The following is a 27,356-nucleotide window of genomic DNA, read 5'->3' on the forward strand; positions in this document are numbered from 1 at the left end:
AGGCCTTTGACCTTAACCTCTACACTGTCCTGACAGGAAAACTTCAGGTCTGGTTTTATTGTGTGGGCTTCTGTTCACAGCTTGTACTGTAAGACGGGCTTCTTTTCTCAGTATTCGTATGGGAGATTTGCTGGTTTAACAGCAAGGAGTCTGATGCTCATGCAGCACAGCTTGGTTTAAGACACCAGATCTACACTTGACTAACTAGGGCTCCCAAGGGCCAGAAACAGCCCTTCAGAGAGAGGAAAAGCTGCTTGGGCTTCCTTAGGATGATACACAAGCTGCCACCCTTCTCTGCCACCAGCGAAGACTCTGCAGATGTGAAAGAACCCTCAACAGGAGTTCACCTGAAACTTTGACAAAACTAAAACACAAGTTGTGGCTGTGTGTGCATGTGTGTCTCAGTGGCAAAGTGTATATTTAGCAAGTTCAAGGGCCTGGGTTCAATCTTTAGCACAAGTCACCACATTGATACTCAAGATCTTTATTGATTTAATTGTAACAGCAACCATTGGTGAGAATTGATTCCCCCCACCCCTAATTTCCAAACACCTAGTGGTTTGGAAGAACAGTTAAAAACAAAAACAACTGGTCATGGAATCACACAGGACTGCTCAGAACTGCATGGCGCCCTCCGCTTACCATCCCAACAGTGAAGGGATGGGAGGGGTGAGGGGACAACAAACACATCAAGGGGGAGGACAGGAAGACCAAGAAAAGTGCTGGCAGTATCTGCTTTTCCACTTGGTGTGGTTGGAACTGGTGGTACTACACACAGGAAGTTTTTCATAGAAAATATTTTTAAAAGATGCTTAAAATGGACACCTGAATATATGAGCATCCTCGGGGCTCTTCTAGACACTTTCTTTAAGGTTTACCCTGGGGTCCTAGAGGGTCGCCTCACCCTGGTGGAAAAGATGGGCTCGTCTGCAGGTCAAGGAAAGGCACTGGTGCAAGGGACTTGGTAATTTGGATCAGACACCAGGAAGGAGCAGGATGGTTGGCCCAACTGGCCCCCTAGCTCATACTAGTGTTCCTTCCCCACTTCCCTGCTTTCCAGTAAGAACTGCTCTTAGTTGGGGACTTTCTTTTTTCTTTTTTCCTTAAAGACTCCACTGAAGAAGAAACGAGTTCACTGCGGCAAGAATGAACACGCTGTGCTGGATTCATGGGATTCTCTTTAAGTTTGAAATGTCCTGGAATTTTGGTTTTAAGCACCAGAAAGAGATCCCTTTGGACATTTCAGCATGGTCAAGTGATTATCAAGCACTGTAGCATCTCTGCCAGTCTCCCACCTTGGAAAGGTGGCAGAGTGAGGATTTAAATACACTGTCAAGTGTTCAGCTCAGTATGGTCTGCCAGGGCTGCTGGCAGAGGTGAACAAGCACAGAGAAACCATAAGACCATCTGAACAGGGACTCAAACAACTTGTGCTAAATCTAAGCTTTGCCAAAAGGTACCAACTTCCAGGACTAGCCTAAAGAAAATAGTTTAAATTCCAAAGGGTGAGAAAGGTTATGAATGGTTAACTGGAAAAAACGAGCATGTAGCAATCACCCTTATAGTCTTTAGTTAGAAATTTCTGTGTGTTAGGCTCAAGAAAACTCCACTACTAAAACAGGAAACCGTAACTAGAACACAGAACGTCCCTAAAGTCTCTGAATCATGATCCACCTGCATCAAGATCTGATATCAAGAGCAGGGAAGGTAGCTCAGTGCCTAGCACTTGCCTAGCGTGAGTGACAGACCTGGATTCAATTCCCAGTACAGAAAACAAAACAAAACAAAACAAAAAAACTACTTTCATCTCTTATTAAAATCTGAGAGGAAAGGAAAATGGGATAACTACTCCCCCTCCAAAGTTCTGACAGAAATTGCTCCGAAAGAAACAGTGTTCTTTACAACAAATGCTAAATGACTGGGAAGTGATTGGGTTTCGCAGATTAATAATAAATTGCTGTCCGCATACCTATGGTCCAAAAAACATGCCGAGAAGGGACAGTTCTGAACCAGACTGAATGAGGCTTCCTCTTGAGGAGAATGCAAAGGGCTAAGTCCCAGCTCCAAGCAGCTGGTATCCACAATGAGCAGAAGGGAAAGAGATCCCATCTCTGGGACATTACTGCCAATGTGATGAGCCCTTTACATTGGTTACCTTGGATCAAAGCAGGGACTCTATATACTGGCTTGAGGAGGGACTTGGGGAAATACCCACACACGTAGCTGAATTCTGACAATGTGAGATAAAGCCTGAGAGTTCCAAAAGAGCCAATAAATAAACAGAAGACCACTTATTTTTTACTCCACCCCAAATCAGCGGGAAAACCAAAATCAATAGAAGGTACTTTAGAGACGAGTCTTGTACTTCTAGAAGCACCTTCCCTATGGCGGCATCAGCAGTGATGCTTCTTATTCAAGTACAGGCTGAAGCAAGCATGGCTACAGACAGGAAATGCTAGGGAGGAGCACAGTGTGGGTCAAACAAGATTTTGCATCTTTTAAGATGTCTGAAATCTCTAAAGACTTGGCTGGGAACGAGTGCCAGAAACGCACAGTAGACATTCACCAGGAATGTGCAGAACTGACGAATGGCTTCTAGGATTCTCTGGAGGGTGAAAACAAAACTGGTTCGTTTAAGAACACAATACCATTACCATTAAGGAGCCCAGGACAAAACTGGCATGCAGAGCTACCTGCACACTGGCTGTAACAGGGCAATCAAGCCTAGAAATATGGCTGTCATTCCCAGGTGTTCCCAAAGATAAAGTGAAGGTGCTTCTTGGGTGAGAGAACTACTAACTCAAGACTGCAAGCTGGTGTACCTGGAGAGAACAGGTATCACACACTGACTCAGGTGGGGACCTGGCTTCCTGACGCTGTCATCTATTTCTCCCTAAATCTTTTATTCGGTTCAGTAACCTTACATCTAATTCGCATTTACTCCTTTGCCTGACAATCCCCATCCTAATTAAGACAGCTTTAGTGCTTCAGCAGGAAGGCCCCGATTCCTTTCATCAATTACTGGCTAAAGGAAAGTACAAATGGTTAATGAGTCTTACAGACACCAAATCTAAGCTTTGCAAATAAGCATCCTTGAGCTGCTGGTAGTCAGACAGATGCATATATTACAGTTCTCCTGGGAACTGCCATTTCTTGCTACCTCTCTCAAAGCCATCAGGTAGTTTTGGGGAATGGAGAAAGTTTGTCTCCTACCCCAGCTTGGTGATACATACTTTAGAGAACTGTTTTGGTGATTTATATAGATTAAACCTATCTCCCTGTTCACCTGGTTTCATCTTCTGTTGAGGGTGTGCTTTAAGAGCACCACAACTTTCTCCTTCCTTGTCTCCCACTGATGTCAATCACTCAGGGAGAAGCCAGACATCATGATATGAAGATACTCGTGCTGTCCTGCAGAGATCCACATGGGAAGAAACCGAGGCAGCCTGCCCAACAGTTACCAAGATGGAATCTGAAAGTGGATTCTCAGGCTGGGAATGCAGCTCAATGGGCAGTGTTTGTCTAGCTCTAGATGACAGCAGCCCCTGCCTAGATCTTGCCTGCAATCTCCTAAGATCTGTGCTAGAACCACCCATGCTAAGCTGTCCCCAAATCCCTACCCTACAGAAACTGGTAACATTTGCTATATTAAGATACTCAATTTGGAGGCATTCTGTTATGTTGCAATAGAAAACTAACACAGGTGGAAGGATAAAACTTGGCCTGGAAGCCAGCTTCTTTACTTCTGTGCTCTCACGAATGATACACCCAATGATACAGAATATGAGAGCTGGGGAGCCCAAGGAACCACACTGCAAAGAAGGCAGAACCATGACAGGGAATGTCTGTCTCCTGCTAAAATCTAGAGGGAGGTCATTTGTCATGAAGATTGATTGTCCCAGAAGTATAGAAACATGGTTTCCTCATAAAAATAAAAGTATAAATAGTCACTAAGATTTTTAAGATCTGTCTCATTCAGATAGTAACCTATGGTGTTCCCTCCCCAAGAAAGTCAGGAACAGTATTCACTTAGGGCTTCATCTGGGAGGTTCCTTCTAAACATTCAGAGGTAAACTATGTATTGTGGACTCAGGCTTGCTCTGAAAGCAATTCTATGAGGTATGACATAAAGATGTCATCTATTGGAAATTTATCTATTATCTTGTGTAATTATTTTTGAAATGCTGGTTTATAGAGATCAGAGTATGTCAAGTAACGGTGGCCTCCAGGAGAGAAGTACTCCAAGCAGCAAGGAGGTCCTGGCAGGAAAGGACAAGAGACTGGGCTCCTGCATGATGCAGGAGATGCTCCCAAGAAGCTGTAGAAACACATCCTCCAATTAAAGGGCATGTACTGAGATTCCCCAAGATGGCAAGAAAGGGGCAAATGGTATTTTGATACTATTCAAATGATCATGTTTTAAATCCATTTCCTATTGTGGGTAAACATGGAAGCCAAATTTTCATAGGCAGCAATAAACATACTCTTCTGCTCATTGACACCTGCTCGCTGTTAGCTGGAGTCAGATTCCACAGGATGCCACCACCAGCATATGAAGAATGAAAAGCTTCACTCCCAAAGAACCAAGCTCTAGGTACAAACATGTCCTGAGCAAGCTTCTTATGTAAATGACAGTGCAACTTAAGTTTTTCTAAGACTAGGTAAAGCGAAATTTGGAATTTAATTAAAATCAGAACAGGGATACATTAAACAAACAAACAAACAAAAAATACTTTTCTGATTATCAATTTTGAGACTCAAAGCATCCCCAAAACACTGGAGATCCAGCTTATTCCTGAGAGATATCAACCATTAAAAGATTTTTACTCTTTGAACTATTCACATTTTTGTAGCAGAAAACAGAACAAAGTTCTGCAGACATCCTTCTTCTCTTCTGTCTAAAAGGTCTTCACAAGCAGGATCTTTTCATAGTTCAAAAGAAAAACAGCTTTCTTTCCTAGTCAATGGAACTGTTACTTCCACCTGGGATCTGGTCTCTTAATAAGAGAGCGCAGGGCACCAAGCCAACCACAAACTCCCAGAACACCAGTAGCTACTTTACTTGCCTTCCTCTGAGGGGATGGAGGCATCAGTCTTTGAGGGAGGCACTTTCCTGGGATTACTGTGCCAGTCTATAGTACCAGGAGAGTCGGGTGGGGAAGACAGCAGACGGGGTGGGGGTAAGGAGAAGAACACGGCTATCCTGAACAAGCCACAGCAAGGCAGAATGGTCCAGTTTTATAAACCACTCACGACAAATTCCAAACACACACACCCAAAACTTAAGGGGGAAGGAAAGCGTTCAGAAGGAACTGGGGAATACAAAGGATGGTGACATGGAACAGCAGACTCGCCTATGGACATTTCTTACCTTCCTAACATTGGAAGATGTTTAGTTAAAAAGTTGCTGTTCAAAATTGTACTGAAAACATATCTAAAAATAGGTCTGTAGTCCTCTTAAAAATAAAAGGTCACTTCTCACTTAAGAGGAGTGACAGATATTATCAGATACCAACACTTGAGGTATCTCTGATGTATATTTGAAAGACAGCCTGGTAGAGGAAAGGGAAGGAAAAGGAGGAGGGGAGGGAGGGAGGAAGAAAGGAAGGTGAAAATTCAGAGTATGATGGGAATGGTAAAAAAACTGGGAGGAACATTTTTAAGCCCATGCTTATTTATCCCAGCAGCCAAACAAAGCAGATCCAAACAGGAAAAATATGTAGTTCTTTTCTAAGAACTTTTTGAAAGTCAACTTTAAACTCAAAATAGGAAAAACTGCAATCTAAGAGAACAAATATCATAATGTTGATTGGATTTTATAACAGTGACTACTGAAACTGGGCACTAAAATGGATCAACAGTCTTCAAAGGTCATTCTTGGGCATTATCTGGCAGAATACTACGATTGGGCCTTATCCACCATGTGGAGGCCAAAGTGCCTCGATTCCTTAGTATGGACCTGCTCTGGGAGCAGACCAAAATCACCTGGAGATCTCACAGTACAGAGAACTCTGCCAGCAACAAGATTCAAGCAGGGAGGAATGGCAGAAGAATAGAAAAGTACACCTGGTTACCAAAAGACTCCCTTCGGTGGTGAAGATTGAAAGTATCTGCACACATTTATTTGCACTAAGTAAAGGAATGGGAAGATGAACTATAATACCAAAGACAGAAGACACTCCTCCCAGAGGAAAGAGGGGAAGTGGACTTCAAAACAGTGTCACAGGGTAATGCTACCAGAGCTGCACAAAGTGCTGCCCCTAAGGACAAAACTCAACTCAAAAGGGAAAGCAGCTCTCTTTTTATCATTTCCCCCTTCTGGTTTTAAAGACCCCAAACCCAGTACTGAACCACAAGTGGGATTCAAGGAAGAGAGACAAGAGAAGAACACAAATAATGATAAACTCGCCAAACCTCTGTATCCCCCATATCCCAGATGGTAGAATGAGACTAGCTTTGGGATAAATTTAAGTGGAGAGTGGTTTCAATAGAAAAATGACCAGTGAAGCCACAGTTAGTTTTCCTCTATGGACTGCTTAGTGCTAAGGAAATACCCCAAGGGCCTTCAGGCTAATCTAACTGGGCAGGGGACAGGAAATAGGGAGGAGAAATGGTCAGATGAATCTCATCTTCCCATCATTTGGCACCAGAGGAGGAGTGGGAGGGGGAGACTGCATTAGGGATGCTGGTACTGCCTCTGTGTCTTTTCACTGTTGATCCTACAGGCCAAATCAGGTACACATAGGCATTGGTGTTGCTGATTTTCTTCTCCTCCTTGCAGGAAAGTCAGATGTCCATCTCAAACTGAGCATCATCCCCTGGGTAGGATAAAGAAATAAACAGTTTAGCACACGCAAAAAAAAAGCAAAACAGTTTTAAATATGATTTTCTATACACAAGGGTCAAAAAAATAATTCAAACTGTCCCACCCTCTACTGCTTTAAAGCACTCATTCTGCTTTGCCTTGCCTGGTCTTTTTAATTTTCAGTTCATTTGTTTTTGTGGTTCTGGGGGTCAAATCCAAGGCTTTTTTTGCACATGCTATGCCACCACTGAGCTGTGCCGTCAGCCCTTGGCCGGCCTTTTTTATCTGGAATTAAAAAAAAACAATGCAGTCGCATCACCTGGGGGAAGAGCATAAGGGCAAAAGAACACAGGTGGACTTTTTCCAGAGTACCTCTGTCCACAAGCTCACAACATAGAAGCTTCTGGGAGCTCCCTGCCAACTATCAGGTGAGCACACTCTTCTGGAAGCTCTGAACTTGAGATCTCTGAATTGAGACTTTGTTCATTAAAAACCTAAGTGATGGTCAGGTAGAGTGGGGCACCCCTGTAATTCCAGAGACTCAGGAGGCAGAGGCAGTGGAGCTGCAAGTTGGAGGCCAACCACGGCAACTTAGCAAGACCCTGTCTCAAAATAAAAATAAAAAGGGATGGGGATGTAGCTCAGTGGTAGAGTGTGCCTAGCACGTGTGAGGCCTTGGTTTGATCCCCAGTACTGGGAGGTAGAGGACCTCAATTGAAACTGGAGAAAGGAGAATGCTGACTCACACCCAGGGCTCACCAAGTACAAACCCTGAGGTATAATCAAGAGCTGGCCATTTCCACCTCATTATTCTGCTTCTACGGAGGTAAAGAGGATCCATTAATAAAGGCGTGTGTCTGCGGGAAACAAACCAAAGTGCTATACCCACATAATAAGAAGGTATTTTTCTTCTAAAGAACAAGGTCTGTTCTCTAAGTATGACGAAAATGGGAGATCCGACATCGTGTGTGGGGGGGGGAGGTTAATACCTAGCCCAATAAGGCCTAGACCAGGCAGTCCTTCAGGCACGGTTCCACGAGTCACCTTGGGGTTTACCATGCCCTGACTTTGGATTTTTTCACCGACCAATGAGATTTCATTATAATTTAGAACTCAGGGCTTCCAAAGCAGTTCATTAAACCTCCTGGGAGGTGAGAGGACCTCAGAGACATATAATGACTAAATGTCAGTTATACCTGATGTATCAACATTTTTTTAATCTACAGAAAACTGACATGTGAATTCCTAGAGTCATCCACTTGGTCCCCAACACTGGCATCCCTTACCAACTGCATGCTTCCTGTCATGATTGTTCAAGTTGTTCAAATTGTTTACTTCTACTTTGGAGTCCTCAATTAAGGTGCCAGGGCTAGTGACTCCGGGAATATTGGGCAGATGGCAGGGCGGGGTCTGAGCCATGGGAGAATTGCGACGATCCAACAGAAACTTCCTATCATAAATGATTCGGGTTCCTGAAAAACAGGGATGAAAAGAGTTTGAAATAAATTAAGAGGCTACCAACACATAACACTACCTGGGAATTTGGTTTGAATTCCCCTAATTCTAACCTTTAAGGGTTTTACAAGTCAAAATTCTAACTTCCCTGCCTGTGAACAGGCTTCACTGGCATCTGGAAAGCCTTTTCTCCTCTTCCGCAGGTAACTCCTGTTCATCCTTCACATTCTGCTCAACATCACTTCTGTGAAGTCACTCTCTCTCCCTCTTTTAATCATTCTTCTCCTATCTAGCACAACATACCTCACTCAGGACAGGACTCCTGTGTATCTGCCGACCTCTCTCTATAGTTTAAATTCCTGATGCCAAAGCAATGTCTCACTTATAAATATCTGACATGCATTCTAACATTAAAATATCCAAAACGATTTTTTGAAATGAAGAAATAAGTATGTGGAAAAAACAGATAGCCACCTTAAGGTCGAAGACTTTTTCCAAAGCAGCTTTGAAACTGACATCCTTCCCAGAGTGGACCTCTGTTCCACAAAACAATGGGTTTCCCAGTAAGAGGTACTTGAATGTTTTACAAACAACAGCAGTTTTGAAAAGTACATTTTACCTGATAGTTATGAAAACCTGCTGCTTACAAGTGAACATCAGGTACCTAAAAAGGTACTCAACATCATTAACCACCAGGAAACACAAATAAAAAAATCACAGCGAGGGCTGGTTATAGCTCAGTTGGTAGAATGCTTGCCTCGCAAGCACAAGGCCCTGGGTTCAATCCCCAGCACCACAAAAAACAAAAAAAAAAAAAAAAAAAAAATCAAGTGAGCTATCACCAAAGTAGGAACAACTTCCATATAATCCACCAATATCACTTTGGGGTATACATTTAAAGGAAATGAAATCAGTAGCTCAGAGATGCCTACGCTTCCATGTTCATTATAGCCTAGCCAAGATAAGGACACAACTTAAATATCTGTCCACAGGTGATCAGATAAAGAAAATGTGGCATAGCTGGGTGTATGACTTGGTGGTGGACCATCTGTCTCGCACAGATGAGGACCAGGGTTCAATCCCTAGCACTGCAAACAGTAACAATAATGAAATGTACAGGCACACACACACACATATACAGAGGGATATTATTCAGTCATAAAAAGGAAATCTTGCCACTTGTGACCACATGGATAAACCCTGATGGCAGATGAATCTTCTAAGAGAAATAGGCCAGACAGAGAGAAAAATATTCTATGATCTCACTTGTATGCAAAATCTAAAAAAAGTAAAATTCATAGAGAGTAGAGACGGTAGCGAGTAGAATGGTAGATGCCAAGACAGGGGAAATGGGGAGATGGTCAAAGGGTACAACTTTCAGTTACAAGTTCTAGGGATCTAAATGTATAACACGGTGTCCATACTTAACAATACTACTATATTATAAACTTGAACTCTGATGACAGTAGATCTTAAAGGTTCTTACCACACGCAAAAAAAAGGTTATTATATGAGATGACAGATGTGTTAAATTTGAAGGTGGTAATCATATCACAACATACATACAAATAAAATCATAAATTTGTACACCTGAAATTTATATAATTTTGTCAATCATACTTCAGAGCACTGTCCATTCTTTTTGTCATGGTCTTCTCAAGTTACTAATGACTATAAATAAGATGCAAAACTAAGCAGCAATTAGAGATGCCCGATGTTGGCCCCACATAGATGTGTGGAGCTGTTGCTAATTCTAAGACCTCAGCTGGCTAGGAAAAAAGAATGTGGTGATTCTTAGTGATGTCTGCTAAAAGGGGTGACAGTGGAGAAGGGAAGTGGTAGCTCAGCATATCTGTCAATTCTAAGTAACAAAGACAAGTAGTAGTATGCAGCTAACCTGCTCACATTGGGCTTAAGTGGAGAGGGGGGGAAAACCTATTTTTAGGGTTTAGGCATCCAAAGGCAATATTATATGTTGAAGTAGAATTATTTATTTACAAAGCTACTCAATTTAAAGAAGGAGAATGTAAATACTACTGGTACAATGACTTCCTCAACAGGACTCGTAAAGCTCAGTAAATAATACCAAGAATGAATAAGTGCGATGGAATCAAATTAAAAAGCTTCTGCACAGCAAAGTGTGAACAGAAAACCTGCAGAAGGGAGATAATCTTTGCTAGTGAACTTAAAAAACTCACCACCAAAAAAACAAACAAAAAACCCCACATGACCCAATCAATAAATGAGCAAATGAATTAAACAGATACTTACTTCTAAAAAGAAATATAAAGGCCAACAAATACATGAAAAAATTTTGACACTTTTATAACTTAGGGAAATGCAAACTGAAACTACAATGAGATTTCATCTCGCTCCAATTAGAATGGTAGCCATCAAGAATACAATAGCCAGGAGCAGTGGCACTCGCCTGATTCCAGCGGCTCAGGAGGCTGAGGCAGGAGGATCTCAAGTTCAAAGTCAGCCTCAGCAAAAGTGAGGTGCTAAGCAATTGGGTGAGACCCTGTCTCTAAATAAAATATAAAGTGGGGCTGGGGATGTGGCTCAAGTGCCCCTGAGTTCAAGCCCCAGAACAAAACAAAACAAAACAAAAAAATCCAAAAGCAAAAACAAAAAAACAAACAAACAAAAACCCAATTGTTGAAGAGGATGTAGGGGAAAAGGAGCTTTTACACTGTTGGTGGGGCTGTAAAATAATACAACCACTATGGAAACCAACATGGAGGTTTCTTAAAAGATTAAGAATGAACACACCGTATGAGTCTATATACTACTCCTTGGTATTTGCCCTAAAGAATTAATGTCAGCATTTTATAGTGGTGATACATTATTTTTTATCATGGAAACAGCTGGTGTCCATCAACAGATGAATGGATTAAAAAAAAAAAAATCACACACACACACAAAATGGAGTTTTATTCAATCATAAAGAAGAATGAAATTATGTCATTTGTAGGAAATTGAGAGCATTATGTTAGTAAAATAAGACAAATTCAGAAAGTCAAGGGTCAAACGTTTTCTCTTAGATGTGGAAATTAGGGAGAAAAGGGGAAAAAAGGTGTGTGAGATCTCATGTAAATAGAAGGGGGCCACAGGAAGGGAGGTACTAGGAAATAAAGCTGACCAAATTATATTGTTATCTTATGTGTATGTACAAACATATAATAACAGATTCCACTATTAAGTAGAATTATAATGTACCAATAAAAGAAAGAGTGAGTGAGTGAGAGAGAGAGAGAGAGAGAGAGAGAGAGAGAAAACTCAACCTGCTAGTAAAGGCCTTTAGATTCTCAAAAAATAAGAATATTCCTGTCATATTATAATAAAGAGAATAAAGCTATGAGCTGCTTTCCCCCCATGTCTCAGTCAGCTCAGGCTGCCATAACAAAATAGCACACTGAATGACTCAAATAACAGAAATTTATTATCTCATAGTTTTGGAGTCTAGATATCCAAAATTAAGGTGCCAGAATAGGTAGTTTCTGGTGAGGGATGTACACGAGGTGAGCAATCTCTCAGGTTTTTCTACTTGTAAGGACATTAAACATCACGATCACATCTAAACCTAATTACCTCTCACAAGGTCCCTAATACCATCATAGATCCCCTAATACCATGGGAGTCAGGGAATCAACATACAAATTTTGGAGAGATAGGATTCAGTTCATTGTGCAGCGTCTACATCCATTCTAACTCGATTCTAATCTATTAAGGTTTGGAAATCAGCAATCTGCTTACTAGGAGGATATTCAAAATAATAGCAAACATTCTGAAAGGGGCCTGACAGTTTTCCAAGAATAGGGAGGGGGTTCTAGTGGAAGGACTTTCGACATCTGTGCCACCTACACTTTTTTCATGGCTAGATTTCAGAAAGGTGGGTTTTCACTGTGAGATGTTCTAGCCAACATTCAACCTGCAATTTGAAACAAGAGCATTCTCATTTCTGTAGTACTTTTACATTGCTACTGAGCTTGGAGACACTAGTGATGAGGTGGTAAAACAAAAACAAAAACAGTATAGAAACATGATTTCTAAATTATATATAGTAAAGAACTGAACCAACTATGAGATAGGTAGTAGAGATTATGCCTTAATGTGTGAGGTATGACAGAAAGTTTGAAAAACCATGCTTTGGCAGACCTGATAAAATACAAGATTTAAAAAAATAGTTTTATTGAGATAAAATTCATGTATAATTAGTCCATAACAGTGGTGCACAGACCTGTAATCCCAGGAACTTGGGAGGCTGAGGAAGGAGGATCACAAGTTCAAGGACATATCCAACCTAGTGAGATCCTGTCTCAGAACAAAAAGGGCTGGAGTATAGCTCAGTGGGAGAGTGCCCCTGGGTTCAATCCCCAGTATAAATACAGTCATAAACAGAAAGAAAAAAAAAAAAAAAACAGGGGCTGGGGAGATAGCTCAGTCGGTAGAGTGCTTGCCTTGTAAGCACAAGGCCCTGGGTTCAATACCCAGCACCAAAAAAAAAAAAAGAAAGAAAGAAAAAAATATATATATAAAAATTCAGTAGAAACCATACTTCTAATTTTTATCTTTTCCTGGTCTAGCAATACCCAATATGATACTTGTGATACTGGGCGGCAGCAGCTAGCTACAATTCTCAGTCAAGTACATGATCAAAAGGGTAAACGACCGATTTTCTGTGTGTACTATACTGCTAAGCTATGATGTTTGGTAGGTTAGGTGTATTATATATTTTTTCAACCTGTGATTATTTTCAACTTACAATGTGTTAATCAAGATGTAACTGCACTGTTAACTGAAGAAAATCTGAACTTTTTTTTTTCCGACTGACATATATTTGTACATATATATAAGGTACAGTAGGATGCTTTTGGTTCGATATGTGTACATACTGGGTAGTGACCAATTCCAGGTAATTAGTAGCTCTATCACTTTAAACATTTATTATTTCTGGATGATGAGTACATTCAAAATCCTCTCTTCTGACACATAATACATTACTGTAATTATCCTCACTTATTTCTTTTTTCTTTTTATTTTGAGACAGGGTCTTGCTAAGCTACTTGGGCTGGCCTCAAACTTGTGATCCTCCTGCCTTAGCCTCCCAAGTAGCTGGGATTACATGTACAACTGGGCTACATTTCCTTTACTATAAAAACAATCATACTCCTTGTTCTTAAATTGGAAAGGCATAAAAACCACAATATTATATATGCAATTTATGGATTTTCAATTTTTATAATCAAGCTGTATGATAGTAGAGAACTAAGGTTGAAAGATTGAGACAGTTTTACTATATTATCATCTCAGTGCTGGATCAAACATTATTATTTGGAATTCTAAAGGTAACTACAAGAACCAAAATTCAACTTACAGAAATTGGTAATTAGGGACTGGGAATGTAGCTCTGCGATAAAGCACTGGCTTAGTTTATATGAGGTCCTGGGTTCCATTTCCGGCATAGAAAGAAAGAAGAGAAAGAGTGAGTGAGAGAGAGAGAGAGAAATGGAAAGGAAATAGGAAATGAGAGGTGAAAAGCAACAAAGTATCAAAGTACCCTGGATTCCTTGTCTTTTCTAATAAGATGTCAGTACTATTGTCTAATATTAGAAATTGTGTGGGGCTGGGGTTGTGGCTCAGTGGTAGAGCACTTGCCTAGCATGTGTGAGGCACTGAGTTTGATTCTCAGCACCACAAACCACATATAAATAAATAAAATAACATCTGTCAACATCTAAATTTTTTTTTAAAATAAAACCATTTTTTAAAAGAAACTATCGTATTATTTATAAAAAGTGGTAGTTCACTGGATTTTTGTTTTGTTTTGTTTTTGGTGGTGCTAGGGAATGAACCCAGACCTTGCCCATGTTAGGCAAGTGCTCTACTGCTGAGCTACATCCCCAACCATCGACTGGCATTTTATGTGCTTCTATACCGTTTTGTTTTTAAAATGTTCGTATATTACTTAGTCTTCATGTTTAAATTTCAGAACAAATATCAAACCTTTATATCTAGGATAATATAGATATATATAATTTTTTTTCATCCCTTAGTGCCCAGGTATTAGGATAACTCAATAATACCTTGATCCCACATTCTCTGGAGCTGACACTACTAGGAAAAGACAGGAGCAAAACAGTCTCTTTGATGGAGAATAAAGAAGAAGAAAAATGTTCTCCCTCTGATTTAAAAACTAATGATTCTCAAATGACAGAAAACAATAAGGCCAATTAAAGAGACCTGAAATTATACTTGCCAAGATGGCTGATACAGAAACAGGTCATTCAAGTCTAAGGGCCTCTTTCAAGACCAAGCAACATAAATAGAGGAAGTATGGATTGTGTACAGGGAAATGAGGGGGAAAGAAAGATAATAGAATGAGACAAACATCATTATCCCATGTACATGTATGATTACACAAATGGTGTGACTCCGTGTACAACCAGAGAAATGAAAGTTGTACCCCATTTGTGTACAATGAATCAAAAAAAAAAAAAAAAAAAAGACCAAGCAGAATAGATTAAATGATAATTAATCCATACATTCAGCCATATATACCTAAGAAACTATTGAAGAAAAGCACTGAGAAAATCCACGCCACGGTCTCACGATAACTTACAGGGTAGGTGTTACTATACTTTCACAGGGTCCTCCATCACATAATTCTGCTTAACTAAGGCTACTTCCAAAATGAAGCATCCTCTCATACAAATGAACAGCTGGGGGTGGGGGTAATGGGGAGGGCATTAAGTAACTTGCCTAAATTGTACAACTTGAATAAGCTGGTAACAAAATTCTCTAAGGCTGAGTTGTTTCTCCGTTTTCCTAATACATGATACAGAGACAGTGGAGTTCAACGGCTTTCCTCACGGGAAAGTTCATCAGAGAGCAAAAATCTCACAAAACCTCTAGATTTCCCCCTATATCCCATCTGGGTCACATGCCTACCAGATCAAACACTAAAGAAGCCATGACTAGCTTAAAAAAGTCATGGTATATATCCCTGTGCTTGGCATACTGCCACTTAGGAAATTGGGGAATCTGTGACAGCATGGAAGAGGAAATAGATGTTGGGCAGAAAACTAACAGTGCCAGTCACTTCTGTGTTTAGTATTTATCTACATTTAATAAATATTAACCAGAATGGGTTTAAGAAATTAAACTGGGAGAATGGGAGAGAGAAGTAGGTAGATGTGTGTGTGTGTGTGTGTGTGTGTGTGTGTGTGTGTGTGTGTGTGTATCCCCACTCCCAAGGGTATATATATTAACTAAAATCCTCATCTTCCATAGCAGGACACTACTTAAGACGAAAAAAGTTCTGGAAAGGGAATGGTAGGTGATGATTGTAAAAGCACTGTGAATACACTTACTGTCACTGAACTGTACACTTAAAAAGGTTAAAATGGTAAATTTTATGCTACATGTATTTACCACAATAAAAATATACTTTAAAAGATCAGTGGCAGTGCTAAAAGAATTGAAAGAAAAATGCTTGCCAAGTATTTTATAAAACTTACACTGAACAGAACAGCACTGCTAGGGCAGCAGTGACAAGAAACTGATTGAAAAAAACAACAAAGCCCTTGGCAAGTACCACCCACCCCCATAATAAATAGAGAATAAGAATTAAAAACACAGAAGGGACTACAAAGAGCTTTATTCCTTCTATTTAAAAAGGTGATGACAACAAGGTCTGTGTTTGACTGGTTTAAAGAGCATCCATGATCAAAGTTCAGTTTTAAACATTGTTCTTCATGGAGGTTCTGGATGAACAGACAGACTCCTAAAAAGCTCTATGGCAGATAACCCAAAGGAAACTAAAAAGTGCACGAATCAATATCCTCCAGGGATACTGGTGATGGCTAAACCATATTTGACGTGCAAAACCATCAAATCCCTAAAGTGCTAGTAAGATTAACAGAGATGATTTTTATATCAATAAAAGGCACAACTGAAACCTCAGGGCCTTTTAACAATATAGTAAATGGAAGACACCCAAGGTTTATGAAATATCTATCCAACTGTCCTTTGATCAATTATAAAATGCAATAACTGGGAGCAAAGATTTCCAAGATATTAATGTTTAAGAATGGTACTCTGGGGCTGGGGAGATAGCTCAGTCGGTAGAGTGGTTGCGTTGCAAGCATAAGTCCCTGAGTTCGATCCCCAGCACCGCAAAAAACAAAACAAAACAAAACAAAAAAAAGAATGGTACTCTGCCCAGTCACTTAGGTCACCTTCACAATAGAACACACTAGGCTGAAAGGGAAGCTGATAATGACTTTCTACTTAGAAGGTAGAGCATTAGAAAAGTAATCTGGGGGAAGCCTCTCATTTTACAGATGAAGAAACAGATGTCCAGAGAAGTTAAAAATATTTCAAACCGTCACACAGTGACAAAGGAGTCATAACACAACACAAACTACACAGGTACTCTAGACAAATCTGATTTTCTTGAGTCTAGGTTTCAAAATTAGTTGAATCAGATGTTTAGGGCTAGGCACCAGGTCCAAAATGGTACATGACACACCAACCAACCTTAAATAAATGCCTACTGACTTTAAGTCTATCTCAACCATCAGGAAATCTGAGTCAAAAATGAAGTACATCAAATACTCCCACTGCTCTTTGGGCTTGTACACCCAGGAATAAAATTTATCCCCAGAAATGCCTGGCTCTGATTACAAGAAAATACAGGCTGAATATGCTGGCTACATCTTGGATAGATTCTTTGAATTAGATCTCACAGACGTCTTCGACTCTCTGTAATGCTAATGGTGTGGGGACACTTTAAGATTCAAATCTGGCTTTCATTCCAACAGTTTGCTTCCTTTCCTTCTGGTACTTCTTCTTCTTCTTCTTTTTTTAAGTATCTTCCACTTTTACTCATAGAAGGAGCTTATACTAATTCTACAGATGTCACAGTTCTATGATAATGTTTTTACCTGATGCCAAAAGAATTTACCAAATGTGAGGAATTTCATTTCAATGCAGAAGCAGCCGAACAACTAACGATCAATCTCTGGTGCTAACAGCAGCTCCTCTGAGGCCCTAATGATTAACCATGACATTTAATGAAGAATCCTGAGTCTCACACTTCCAGATAAGTAATTGAGAATCTACAGAGCAATGGTCTATCTTCAACAGTAAACAACAGTTGGTACTTCAGCTATAAACAGAAGGGCATTTCGAAAAACAATAAAAATAAAGTGTGGTAATACCTTAATACCAACACCAGACAAAGATATTAAAAGTACATACTAGTAGCCTTTATGAATACAGACAACAAAGTTCACAACCAAACCAGGAGTGGTGGCAATTGCCTGTAATCCCAGCTACCCCAGATGTTGAGGCACAGGATTCCAAGTTCAAAGCTAGCCACAGCAACTTGAGAGATTCTGTCTCAATCGATCAATCAATCAATCAATCATATAAGCAAATAAATAAATAAGGGCAGGGGATGAAGCTCTGTGGTAGCTCTGTGGTAGAGTATCTCTGGGTTCAATCTCTAGTACTAAAGTGGGGGGGGGGTCCTCAACCAAACATAAGCAAACTGAATTTAGCAACATATAAAAAGAATTATATACCATAACCAAATAAGATTTTAACCAAGGAAGGAAACCAATTCAACATGTGAAAAATCAATTAATGTAATATATAGCAATGGAATAAGAAACAAAACACACATGATTATTTCAATATAAGAAAAAAATTGGGGGACTGGGGTATAGCTCAATGGTAAAGCACTTGCTTAGCAGGCATAAGGCCTAGGTTTCTTTTCCCAGTACTGCAAAATAAATAAATACTAACACATTTGCATGATAAAAACACCCAAACTAGGAATAGAGGGAATTTCCTCAACCTAATAAAGGAGATTTATGAAAAACTACAGTAAAATCAGGCACAGTTGTACATACCTGCAATCCCAGCTACTTGGGAAGCTGAGGCAGGAGGATCGAAAGTTTGAGACCAACCTGCACAATTTAGCAAGACTCTGTCTCAAAATACAATTCAAGAAGGGCTGAGGATGTAGCTAAGTGACAGAGAACGTGCCTTGTATACACAAGGTCCTGGGTTCAATTCCTAGTAATGCAAAAACAAAAAACCCACAGTAATATCTTACTTAATGGTAAAAGGCTGGCTGCTTTCACATAAGATCAAGAATAAGGCAAAGAACCTATTCTTCATGTTTTACTGCACGTTACATCTATTCAACACCATAATTCTGAAGATACCAGCCACAGCAATTAAAAGATTGATACAAAAAAAAAAAAAGGAAAAAAAAGAAAGAAAAAGGCTATCTTTATTCACAGATGACATGACCTTGGATTTAGAAAATTTCAAGGAATCACAAAAACTGAACTTTTCTCCCCAATTTATCCTTGCTTACTGAGGTTTTTACTTTTTTAAAAAACTATTCAACGAGCGGATGGAGTTGAGGCTCAGTGGTGAAGCACTTGCTTAGCATGTGAGAGGCACTGGGTTCGATTCTCAGCACCATGTATAAATTTTAAACAAATATACTCAATGAAACATATAGTTTGTCAAAGTGTTTTTCCTAGAGATATAAACAATTATTTATTTAGATGTAAACACTCAAAATTTCTGAGCTTTTGACTTCAAGCTGTGGCCTAAGAACCAGGTAAAGGGGATCTTTAAATACTGGGCACACAAGGGGTAGAAAGTTGCTGAATTTCAGGATCATAGAGGGTTTTTTTTTTGTTTGTTTTTTGATGGCGGGTGGTATTGGGGATTGAGCTCAGGGGCATTTACTCACTGAGCCACATCCCCAGCCTTTTTTTGTATCTTATTTAGAGACAGGGTCTCGCTGAGTTGCTGAGGCTGGCTTTGAACTCTCAATCCTCCTGCCTTCCTGAGCCACTGGGATTACAGGTGTGTGCCACCATGCCCAGTAAAATATACAGATTTGAAGGGGCCTTCAAAAAGCAAAGAAAAAAAAAATGAATGTATCTGGAAATAGTAGTCTAGGCCTTACCTATTTACTGCTAGTCTCAATTATAAACAGAGCTACTATAAATAGAGCAGCAAAAATCTTCTAAACACTAATTTGCTTACCTTACAACTTGGGAGCCAAGGATAAGTTCAGCTATTCACCAAAAAAAAAAAAAAAAAAAAAAAAAAAAAACCCAAAAAAACAAAACTGTCCTGTGCAGGCTCCACTCCTCTCTTACTAGATGAAGTAGCTTTCTCCACATTAACTTTTCTGTCTGATCTGCAAATCTTTACACCCACAGCCCATCCAGGTGGTACACACCTGTAATCCCAGCAACTCTGGATGCTGAGGCAGGAAGATTGCAAGTTCAAGACCAGCCTCAGCAAATTAGTGAGACCTTGGCTCAAAACTTAAAAATAGAGCTGGGGGTGTGGTTCAGTGGTGGAGCATTTGCCTAGCATGTGTGAGGCACTGAGTTTGATCCTCTCAGCACCACATAAAAAAATAAAATAAAGTTCAAAAACTCATATGCCAAAAAAAACCTTAAAAATACAAAGAAATAAAAAGGACTGGGAGGGGCTGGGGAATATAGCTCAGTTGGTAGAGTGCTTGCCTTGCATGCACAAGGCCCTGGGTTCAATTCCCCAAACCACCAAAAAAAAAAAAAAAAAAAGGACTGGGGATGTAGCTCAGTGGTAAAGTGTCCCTGGCCCGGTCCCCAGTTACCTCCCAAATTACTTTTTTTTTTTTTTTTTTTAATTTTTCTTTAGTTGTAGATGGACACAATTTCTTTATGTCATTTATTTATTTTTATGAGGATCGAACCCAGTGCCTCACACATGCCAGGCAGGCACTCTACCACTGAGCCACAACCCCAGCCCAGCCCCACCCCAATTACTTTAAAGATAAATTCTCAAAAAGCTCTGCTTAATAACCTTGATGTTGCCAGTGTAGATATAACACTTTTCTTCCTATTTCACATAGGAGGCTTTGGGGGAGCAGAAGGGAAGTGTATGAAGATCTGCCATATATATGGCAGATCCATAGGAGATGTCTTCCCTCATCATACTCAGATTATCTGACTTCAGTCAGGCAGAGGTGCTCCCTTCCACAAGGCACACTGCCTGGAGGAAGAGGACTGTGGCCTTTTCCAGGCCCAGAATTTAGTTCTTCTCCAGCAAAAGAAGACCAAAAAAAAAAAAAATCCAACATAAAAGCTAAAGGATATCTTCTTCACTTCTTCAATATATATTTTGGCAGCTGATGTATGAGACCAAAACTGAATCTCCTATGGAATGATAGCACATCAATCTGTGTTAACTCTGAGATGAGTAAATGCTATCTTCTTCAACCACAGGCAAAGTGACTGAATACTCTTTGTTATGTTTTCCATGCACTTCTCACAGGTAATGATAAAGTCTTTTGCATAGAACTGAAGTTACAGAGTTAAGTAAGTTATTTTTTGGCTCAGAAGTTAATGGAATAGAATAAACTTAGCCTGAAGTCACCCAATAAAAAATGCTATGACAATGTCAGAAATTGGTCCTCCTTCCCTGTATCTATAGAGTGTGACTCATTCATCCCAAGAAAGGAACCATATCAAGAAGGAAGTCTCTCCCCAAATACTAATTTTTTTATATAGCTCACTCCAAGTGAATTATTTTCCCCTTCTTCCCACTTTCTCCCAACTCTTCCAATGGCCTTCAGGTAATTCTGCTCCAGTGAACCAAGTGCAGAAGGAAGGAACCAGATGGCAAGAAAGGAAGTTATGGCATGAACAAGATTTCAGACCATCAATTAGTGACCCTTTGTTGTTCATTATGGCAACAGAGTACTTTTCCACAGCTGATGAGGATGTTATACATGAAAAGAAAGGCTAAAAGAGGTCTAAGTTTCTGTTCATTCCCCAGAGAACAACTCTCCCAGGTCACAGTTCCATACTTAGGAAAAAATAATAATAATAAAGTAGAAGAGGGAATCACAATAGCTAGTACTCCAGAGATAGAACAGTCTCTTTAAATGCTTATAAACTTCCTTTCCTAGTAAGATAAACATGTTAAGATGGTGGAGTAAAAAATTGGAATAGTGAACAGTATATTAAAGTTGAGGCTACCCACTTAGGCTAATTGACTGTATGATACTAACAAGTTAATTTCTTTGGGTATCAGTTTCTTTCAAATATAAAGTAAAGCCATTAAGTTCCTTCTGGATAACCAATGTTATAAAAGTGAAGCTAGGGCTTGGGGTTCACTCAGTGGGAGAGCACTTGCCTAGCAGGCTCAAGACCCTAGGTTTAGGGCTAGGGTTGTAGTTCAGTGGTAGAGTGCTTGCCTAGCATGTGTGAGGCACCGGGCTCAATCCTCCGCACCACATATAAATAAATAAAATAAAGGTACTATGTCCATCTACAACCAAAAAAAAAAAAAAAAATATAGACCCTAGGTTTAATCTCCAACAACACACACACAGAGTGAAAGCTAACGTTACCTTCCATTAAGGATAGATGCAGCCTCTCAATGCAAGAACCAAATATTAATCTCCAATCTACTCATTTATTTGTGGTGTTGATACTCGGACCTAGGGCTTGCTGCATAAGCTCTACCACTTGAATCCAGTCCTCACTCCACTCTTCCACGGGCAGACAGGACAAAAAATTTTTTCTCCTCTTTTTAATAATGAATACTTTTTCAGGTACTTTTCAAGAATACAAGAAATCCAAGATGTTACAGCAAATGTGTTTTCACCCAACTCTCACTTCCCAAACCCCAGGAAGGTGATTCTGAGAAACTTCCAGAAGAATGTATCCTGTGATATCCAATGAATAAAGAACTCTCAAAGGAGTTGAGAAATCCTAAGCTGGCATTGTTGTAAACACATCTGCCCAGTCTGATCATCTAAGGCATACAGCGTATCAACTGTTATCCACTCCAGGTTTCCAGAAGTTTAAGGCAGGAAATGTACTACTGGCCACCCCTACTTTTCTTTGGTACAGAAGATTGAACCCAGGGGTGCTTGACCACTGAGAAACATTTCCAATCCTTTTTCAATTTTTAAATTTTGAGACAGTCTTGCTAAGTTGGTGAGGCTGGCCTCGAACTTGCAACCTTCCTGCCTCAGCCTCCTGAATGGCTGGGATTACAAACACACCTGTCCTAAGTAGAGATTTCTAACACAAGCCTACTGGCTGTCATTTGTCTACATGTTTTCAAGTCTGAAATATATATAAACCAGCACTTGACTCTATACAGTTCCAGAACTAAAAATCTTACCTGCACCTCCCATCCCTCCAAATCAGGATTTTAAGCCCTTTCAGAGCAAAGACTGCATTTCCTACTCTTGAGTATTGTCCTGTTTTGTGCAAAGCACTGCAATGGGCACACAAAACTCACTGAAGATATGCAACCACTTTAATTTAGGAGTCTAGCGGTGACCAAATAACAAACAACTTCACTCTGGTTCTGGGAAATAAAATTACATGGTTAGAAGGAGAAGGGTGTAGCAAGAGAGAGAGAACAAAGCATCAGAGGACAGAAAATCCCCAAAGGAGGGAGAATTCAATAAGTATGCACAACTGAACAGCACTGAGTTAACTGTTAAAAACAGTGATTAAACCCAATTACAGTGGTACTGTATCCTGATAAATATTAAATGAGCATTTGTGTATCAAAAAAGATCATTACATTGGATTCTACCAATAAATACAAACAACATTACAGATAAGCCAATGACAAGTATTTAAATCTAAAAAGTGTGTGTATAAGCTGTGTGGAGGCAGGTTAAGTGACATTTGATCAAGCAGTGGTGATTGTGTTGAGAGGGTAAATGGATCAGTAATTCTGACAGAAATCTTCCCAAGCATTTTAGGAACTAATCCAGACTATGAGACAAGGCTTCTATCTTTAAAGCTCTTGTTTTGAAAGCACAACAGCTTAGCACGTGAAATATGCCAGAAGGGGTTCCCTCTGTGGCTCTTCCCTCAGGGAAGTAAGATTAATATATAGCTAAAAGTTAAGTTCCTTCCCCAAATAAAAATCACAGCTGAACGTGCTGTTACAGCAACACGTGTTCTGAACTGCTGGAAGCATGGGCACAGATCCGGATCCTCTGTAACACTCTCTTCTAGATTTTAATTCCTTGATGTTGGCAAGGCAATGCCCTTACTCTACAAGCCTTGCCATTGTGCAACGGGCTCAGGGGTTGGTTGTAGTACAACTCGAGATCCCTGCCCACAGGAAAAAGGCCAGCAATCATGTAAACTACAGGGGCTGCCAGCAAAGTCCCCACCCTCTAAAAGGGGATGGGATGGCTGCCTGATCACCAAAAGAAGGCAAAGAGCTAAAGTTAAAAAGGAAGACCGGTTCCCCTCAATTAGGCCCTCAAAATCGCTTTCTAGCCGCAAGACTGTAATCCCACGGGCTCCGGAGGCTGAGACAAGAGGATCTTGAGTTCAAAGCCACCCTCAACAAGAGTGAGGCCCTAAGCAACTCAGTGAGACCCCGTCTCTAAATAAAATACAAAATAGGGTTGGGGGTGTGGCTAGTGGTCGAGTGCCTCTGAGATCAAAACCCGCCCCCCACCAAAAAAAAAAAAAAAAAAAAAAAAAAATCGCTTTCCAGTCTTTCCTTTGGAAAACAGCTCTAGCAAGAGACAGACAACCTTTGAGCTCCCTTCTCCCGTGACCAATTCAGCAAGCTTCACCTCTACCCCAGTGTTGCTTGTAAACAGTTTCTCATCCTCCTTTGAAAAGCAATGCCAGGAACCTCCCTCTGCACCGCCTTTCTATAGGCCCATTCCCCGGGATCAAGCGGCCTCACTCGACCAGGGTGTCCTGCTGAACAAACAGCACCCCTTCAATTCATCTCCAAAGGCGACGACAGGGAAACTACCCGTAAGGCTGCCAGCGTTCCACCGTTCTCACCTCCTTCCCCTTGGCTATGACTTGAGCATTATTGTATCACTCTTTTCTCGCGGCCTGGGGACTCCCCCACCCGTGGGGCCCAGTCCAGCAAAGTAAACAATGCTGTCAAAGCAGGATAACGCTGGGCGAAGCTTCCAGACTCCGCATTCCAGCCTCCTCCTGATGTTTTTAAAAACAGCAAAACAAGTCCTCGAAGGGTTCCAAGGCTGAATCCCGCTCCCCAACTTCCTTTCTCAAAAGGCCAGCGGGACACCCCCCAAATCAAGCATTAACGTGCACCAACTGCAAGAGGGGAAGGTGAAGCAGCAGAGTACAACGCGAGGACAACGGCAGCCGAATCCGCCGGGGAAGGAGGCGGAGAGGAGAGGAAACTGGGTCGAGTTCATAAAACTGCCACGAAGCGGGAACAAGGGCATTCTTTCTGAGACGCGCGAGCCACGTTCCCGAGTGGGCGGGCGGGCGCGCGCGCAGACGTGAGTCGCGCGCCAGCAAGAAGGCAAAGTGAAGGGTCCCGAAGGCGCGAGCCGTGTCCCGGGGGCCGGCGCGGGCACGCAGCCGAGTTACCGAGGACCCGGTGCTCACCTCCCGGCGTGGTGGAGAAGAGCGTCCCCCCGGGCGTGGTGCAATAGTCATGAGGTAGCTGCGCGGCGTCGCTGATGGGCACGGTGCGGGTGGGGATGGCGCGGCTCTGGCTGGGCTGGTGGCCGCTGCCGGCGGACGAGGACATGGCTCTGGGCGCGGGCTCTCGGCTTTGTCCCGCGGGCGGGCAGGCGGGCGGCGGCGGCGGTGACGGCGGCGGCGGGCCCGGACGGCTCCGGCTCCTCAGGCGAGCGGAAAGGCGCACTCCGCTCGCTCCTCGTTCACTTCCTCTCGCTCCCTCGTCCCGCTCCGCTCCCGCCGCCGCCCTCTCAGCCGCCGCCGCCGCCGCCGCCCGATCCTCTGGCCTCCGCCTGCAGCCTCAGCAGCAGCAGCAGCGGCAGCAGCGGCGACGACGACGACGACGACCGGAAGCGGGCGAAGGCGGGAGCCAGAGGGAGTTCGGGGAAAGCTAGTCGGCCGGATGTGACGTATGAGGGCGGGGCGGGGCGGGGCGGAGCTTAACCCGGGCCTGTAGAAGTGGAGTTGAGGGAACCTGGGCGAAGTGAAGTGTTACTGAGCCAAGCGAAGAGGGACGAGAAAAACTTCCGTGTTTTCGTGCGTCTGTTTATTTGTCAATCAGCACTACTTTCCTTGAGCCAACTTCCGTTTCCTATCCATTTATATCCATCAAAAGTGTAATTGTACTTTTGTTTATTATTAAATACAAGCAATGCATGCAAGATGCATTTAAAAAAACTCAAGCAGAGCAGATTTATGGAGATTTATGGTGCCACTTTCACCCAGATTCCCAATTCCCCTTTCTAGGCGCAACCACTGGAATCAGCTTATTGTGCCTCGTTCCAGAGAAGTCCCTGTATACGCACATAAAACAACATATGACCATTAGGAGAAGGAAAAGACCAATAGCCACCCACATCGCAAGGACGAATATTGTTTTAATGAGTAAATTAAAGCTAAAAGGCATTAAGGGTTTAGCCCAAGTAAAGCAGTGAGGATTTCACTGCTTAGAAAGCCCAGCAGGTGCTTGACAAGGACATAGACAAAAGAATGTACACAGAGCAGTTTGTGGTGAAAGCCCCAGAATTTAGAATGAAAAGGCCTACCTGCGCTGCAGTCTGGAACCCCTAGAATTGGGATGGGGACAGCAGACTGGCCTTAGCTTGGAAAGGCTCTACCACTTTGAATGTGGCAAGAGACATTTTCGAGTGGAAGGAAAAGGCAAGATAGCAGTTTGCATTTGTGGAGAGCTTACCAAGTGTGTGGTTTACAAAATGTATCTGTCTTTGATCTGTCTTTAATTACAGAGTTCTCGTGTTCGGGGACAGTGGTGGCTGGGGCAGCATTCTGGCTAGAGCAAAGGGTGTAGACAGTAGAAAAAGTTAGAGGGCAGAAGTGATGGGATGAAGTGAAATGAATGAAGGTGAAACTAGAATACAATTCCCGAGTTTGGGGGAGGGTGAAGTATCACCTGCCTTTTATCCTTTCACAGTCCCTCCAGCAGCATGTGAAGGTTCCAGTTTCTCCATGTCCTTGACAGCACTTGTTACTGCCTCTCTTTTTTATTTTAATCAACCTGGCTGGTGTGAAGTGGATTCTCATTGTGCTTTTGATTGGCATTTCTCTAATGATTAATAGTGCTGAGCATCTTCCTGATGCCAGGAAACCATTCCAAGGTCTATCTTCTTTGGAAAAATGTCTATTCAAATCATTTGTCCATTTTTACTTTTTTTTTTGCGGTGCTGGGGATCGAACCCAGGGCCTCATGCTTGCAAGGCAAGCACTCTACCGACTGAGCTATCTCCCCAGCCCCATTTGCCCATTTTTAAAATGGTTTATTGGACTTATTAAATTTTAACTGCTATTTATGTATTTGGAACACCAGAACATCATCAAATATATGAGTTACAAATTCTCCTGTCTCAGGGGGACAGGATAAAAAGGCTTGTCTCACTGGGCGCGGTGTCACACCCCTGTAATCCCAACTGAGGCAGGAGGGTCAAAGCCAGCCTCAGCAACTTAGCAAGACCCTATCTTAAAATAAAATATCAAGAAAGGACTGGGGATGGACTGGGGATATAGCTTAGTTGGTAGTGTTTGCCTTGCAGACACAAGGCCCTGGGTTCAATCCCCAGCACCACAAAAACAAACAAACAAACAAAAAGATTGGGGATGCAGCTCAGTGGTTAAACACCCCCCACCCCAGGTTCAATCCCTGGTACCAAAAAAAAAAAAGAAAAGAGAAGAAGGCTTGTCTCAGGTGGGGTTCTCTGTGGGGTAGTTGGGTCCGGGCCAGCCATTTTACTAGGGAACCCCCCCCCAATGTCAGTATCTGTAGATGTTTTGTCTTTTGATTGTCATTGTTCCCAGAAGCATCCTTGATTTTCTGCCAGGGGCATGTAAGTCTGAGTGCCAGGGATCTAAGAGCCAAACCAGAGCTGAATAGGGGAGCAGGGACCCTCTCCACTCAGAATGCGGGCTTTCTAATGCAGAGTTTTGGTGACTCTGTTTTCAGTATGACTTTCTCAGGTCACACCTGGGATTTGTCTCTGAGGACATCGGTGTCTTGAGACCTTCTGGACTGTGCCTGTTGTTCAACCCTGTGGGCACAGAGGAGGTCCTCA

General features: G+C 41.7%; 1 protein-coding gene across 1 annotated transcript; it reads right to left on the reverse strand.

Annotated features, from left to right (window-relative positions):
- Positions 1-468: 468 nt before the first annotated feature.
- Positions 469-25,154, reverse strand: EIF4EBP2 (eukaryotic translation initiation factor 4E binding protein 2). The gene is made up of 3 exons (XM_079135835.1): positions 24,718-25,154; positions 8,092-8,277; positions 469-6,818 (listed from the first exon to the last, which is right to left on the reverse strand). The coding sequence occupies exons 1-3, from the start codon at positions 24,860-24,862 to the stop codon at positions 6,787-6,789; spliced, it is 363 nt and encodes a 120-aa protein (XP_078991961.1). The 5' UTR covers positions 24,863-25,154; the 3' UTR covers positions 469-6,786.
- Between the last annotated feature and the right edge of the window lie 2,202 nt (positions 25,155-27,356).

This window comes from Sciurus vulgaris, assembly GCF_902686455.1.
Source record: "Sciurus vulgaris genome assembly, chromosome: 4".
NCBI lineage: Eukaryota > Metazoa > Chordata > Mammalia > Rodentia > Sciuridae > Sciurus > Sciurus vulgaris.

Excerpts from the sequence above, each read along its gene's own strand:
- EIF4EBP2 (XM_079135835.1), bottom strand. The coding sequence starts at position 24,862 with ATGTCCTCGTCCGCCGGCAGCGGCCACCAGCCCAGCCAGAGCCGCGCC. Across the intron at positions 8,278-24,717 it reads CTTCTCCACCACGCCGGGAG|GAACCCGAATCATTTATGAT; the intron begins GTGAGCACCGGG and ends CCTGTTTTTCAG. Across the intron at positions 6,819-8,091 it reads TGACAGGAAGCATGCAGTTG|GGGATGATGCTCAGTTTGAG; the intron begins GTAAGGGATGCC and ends TATCCTACCCAG.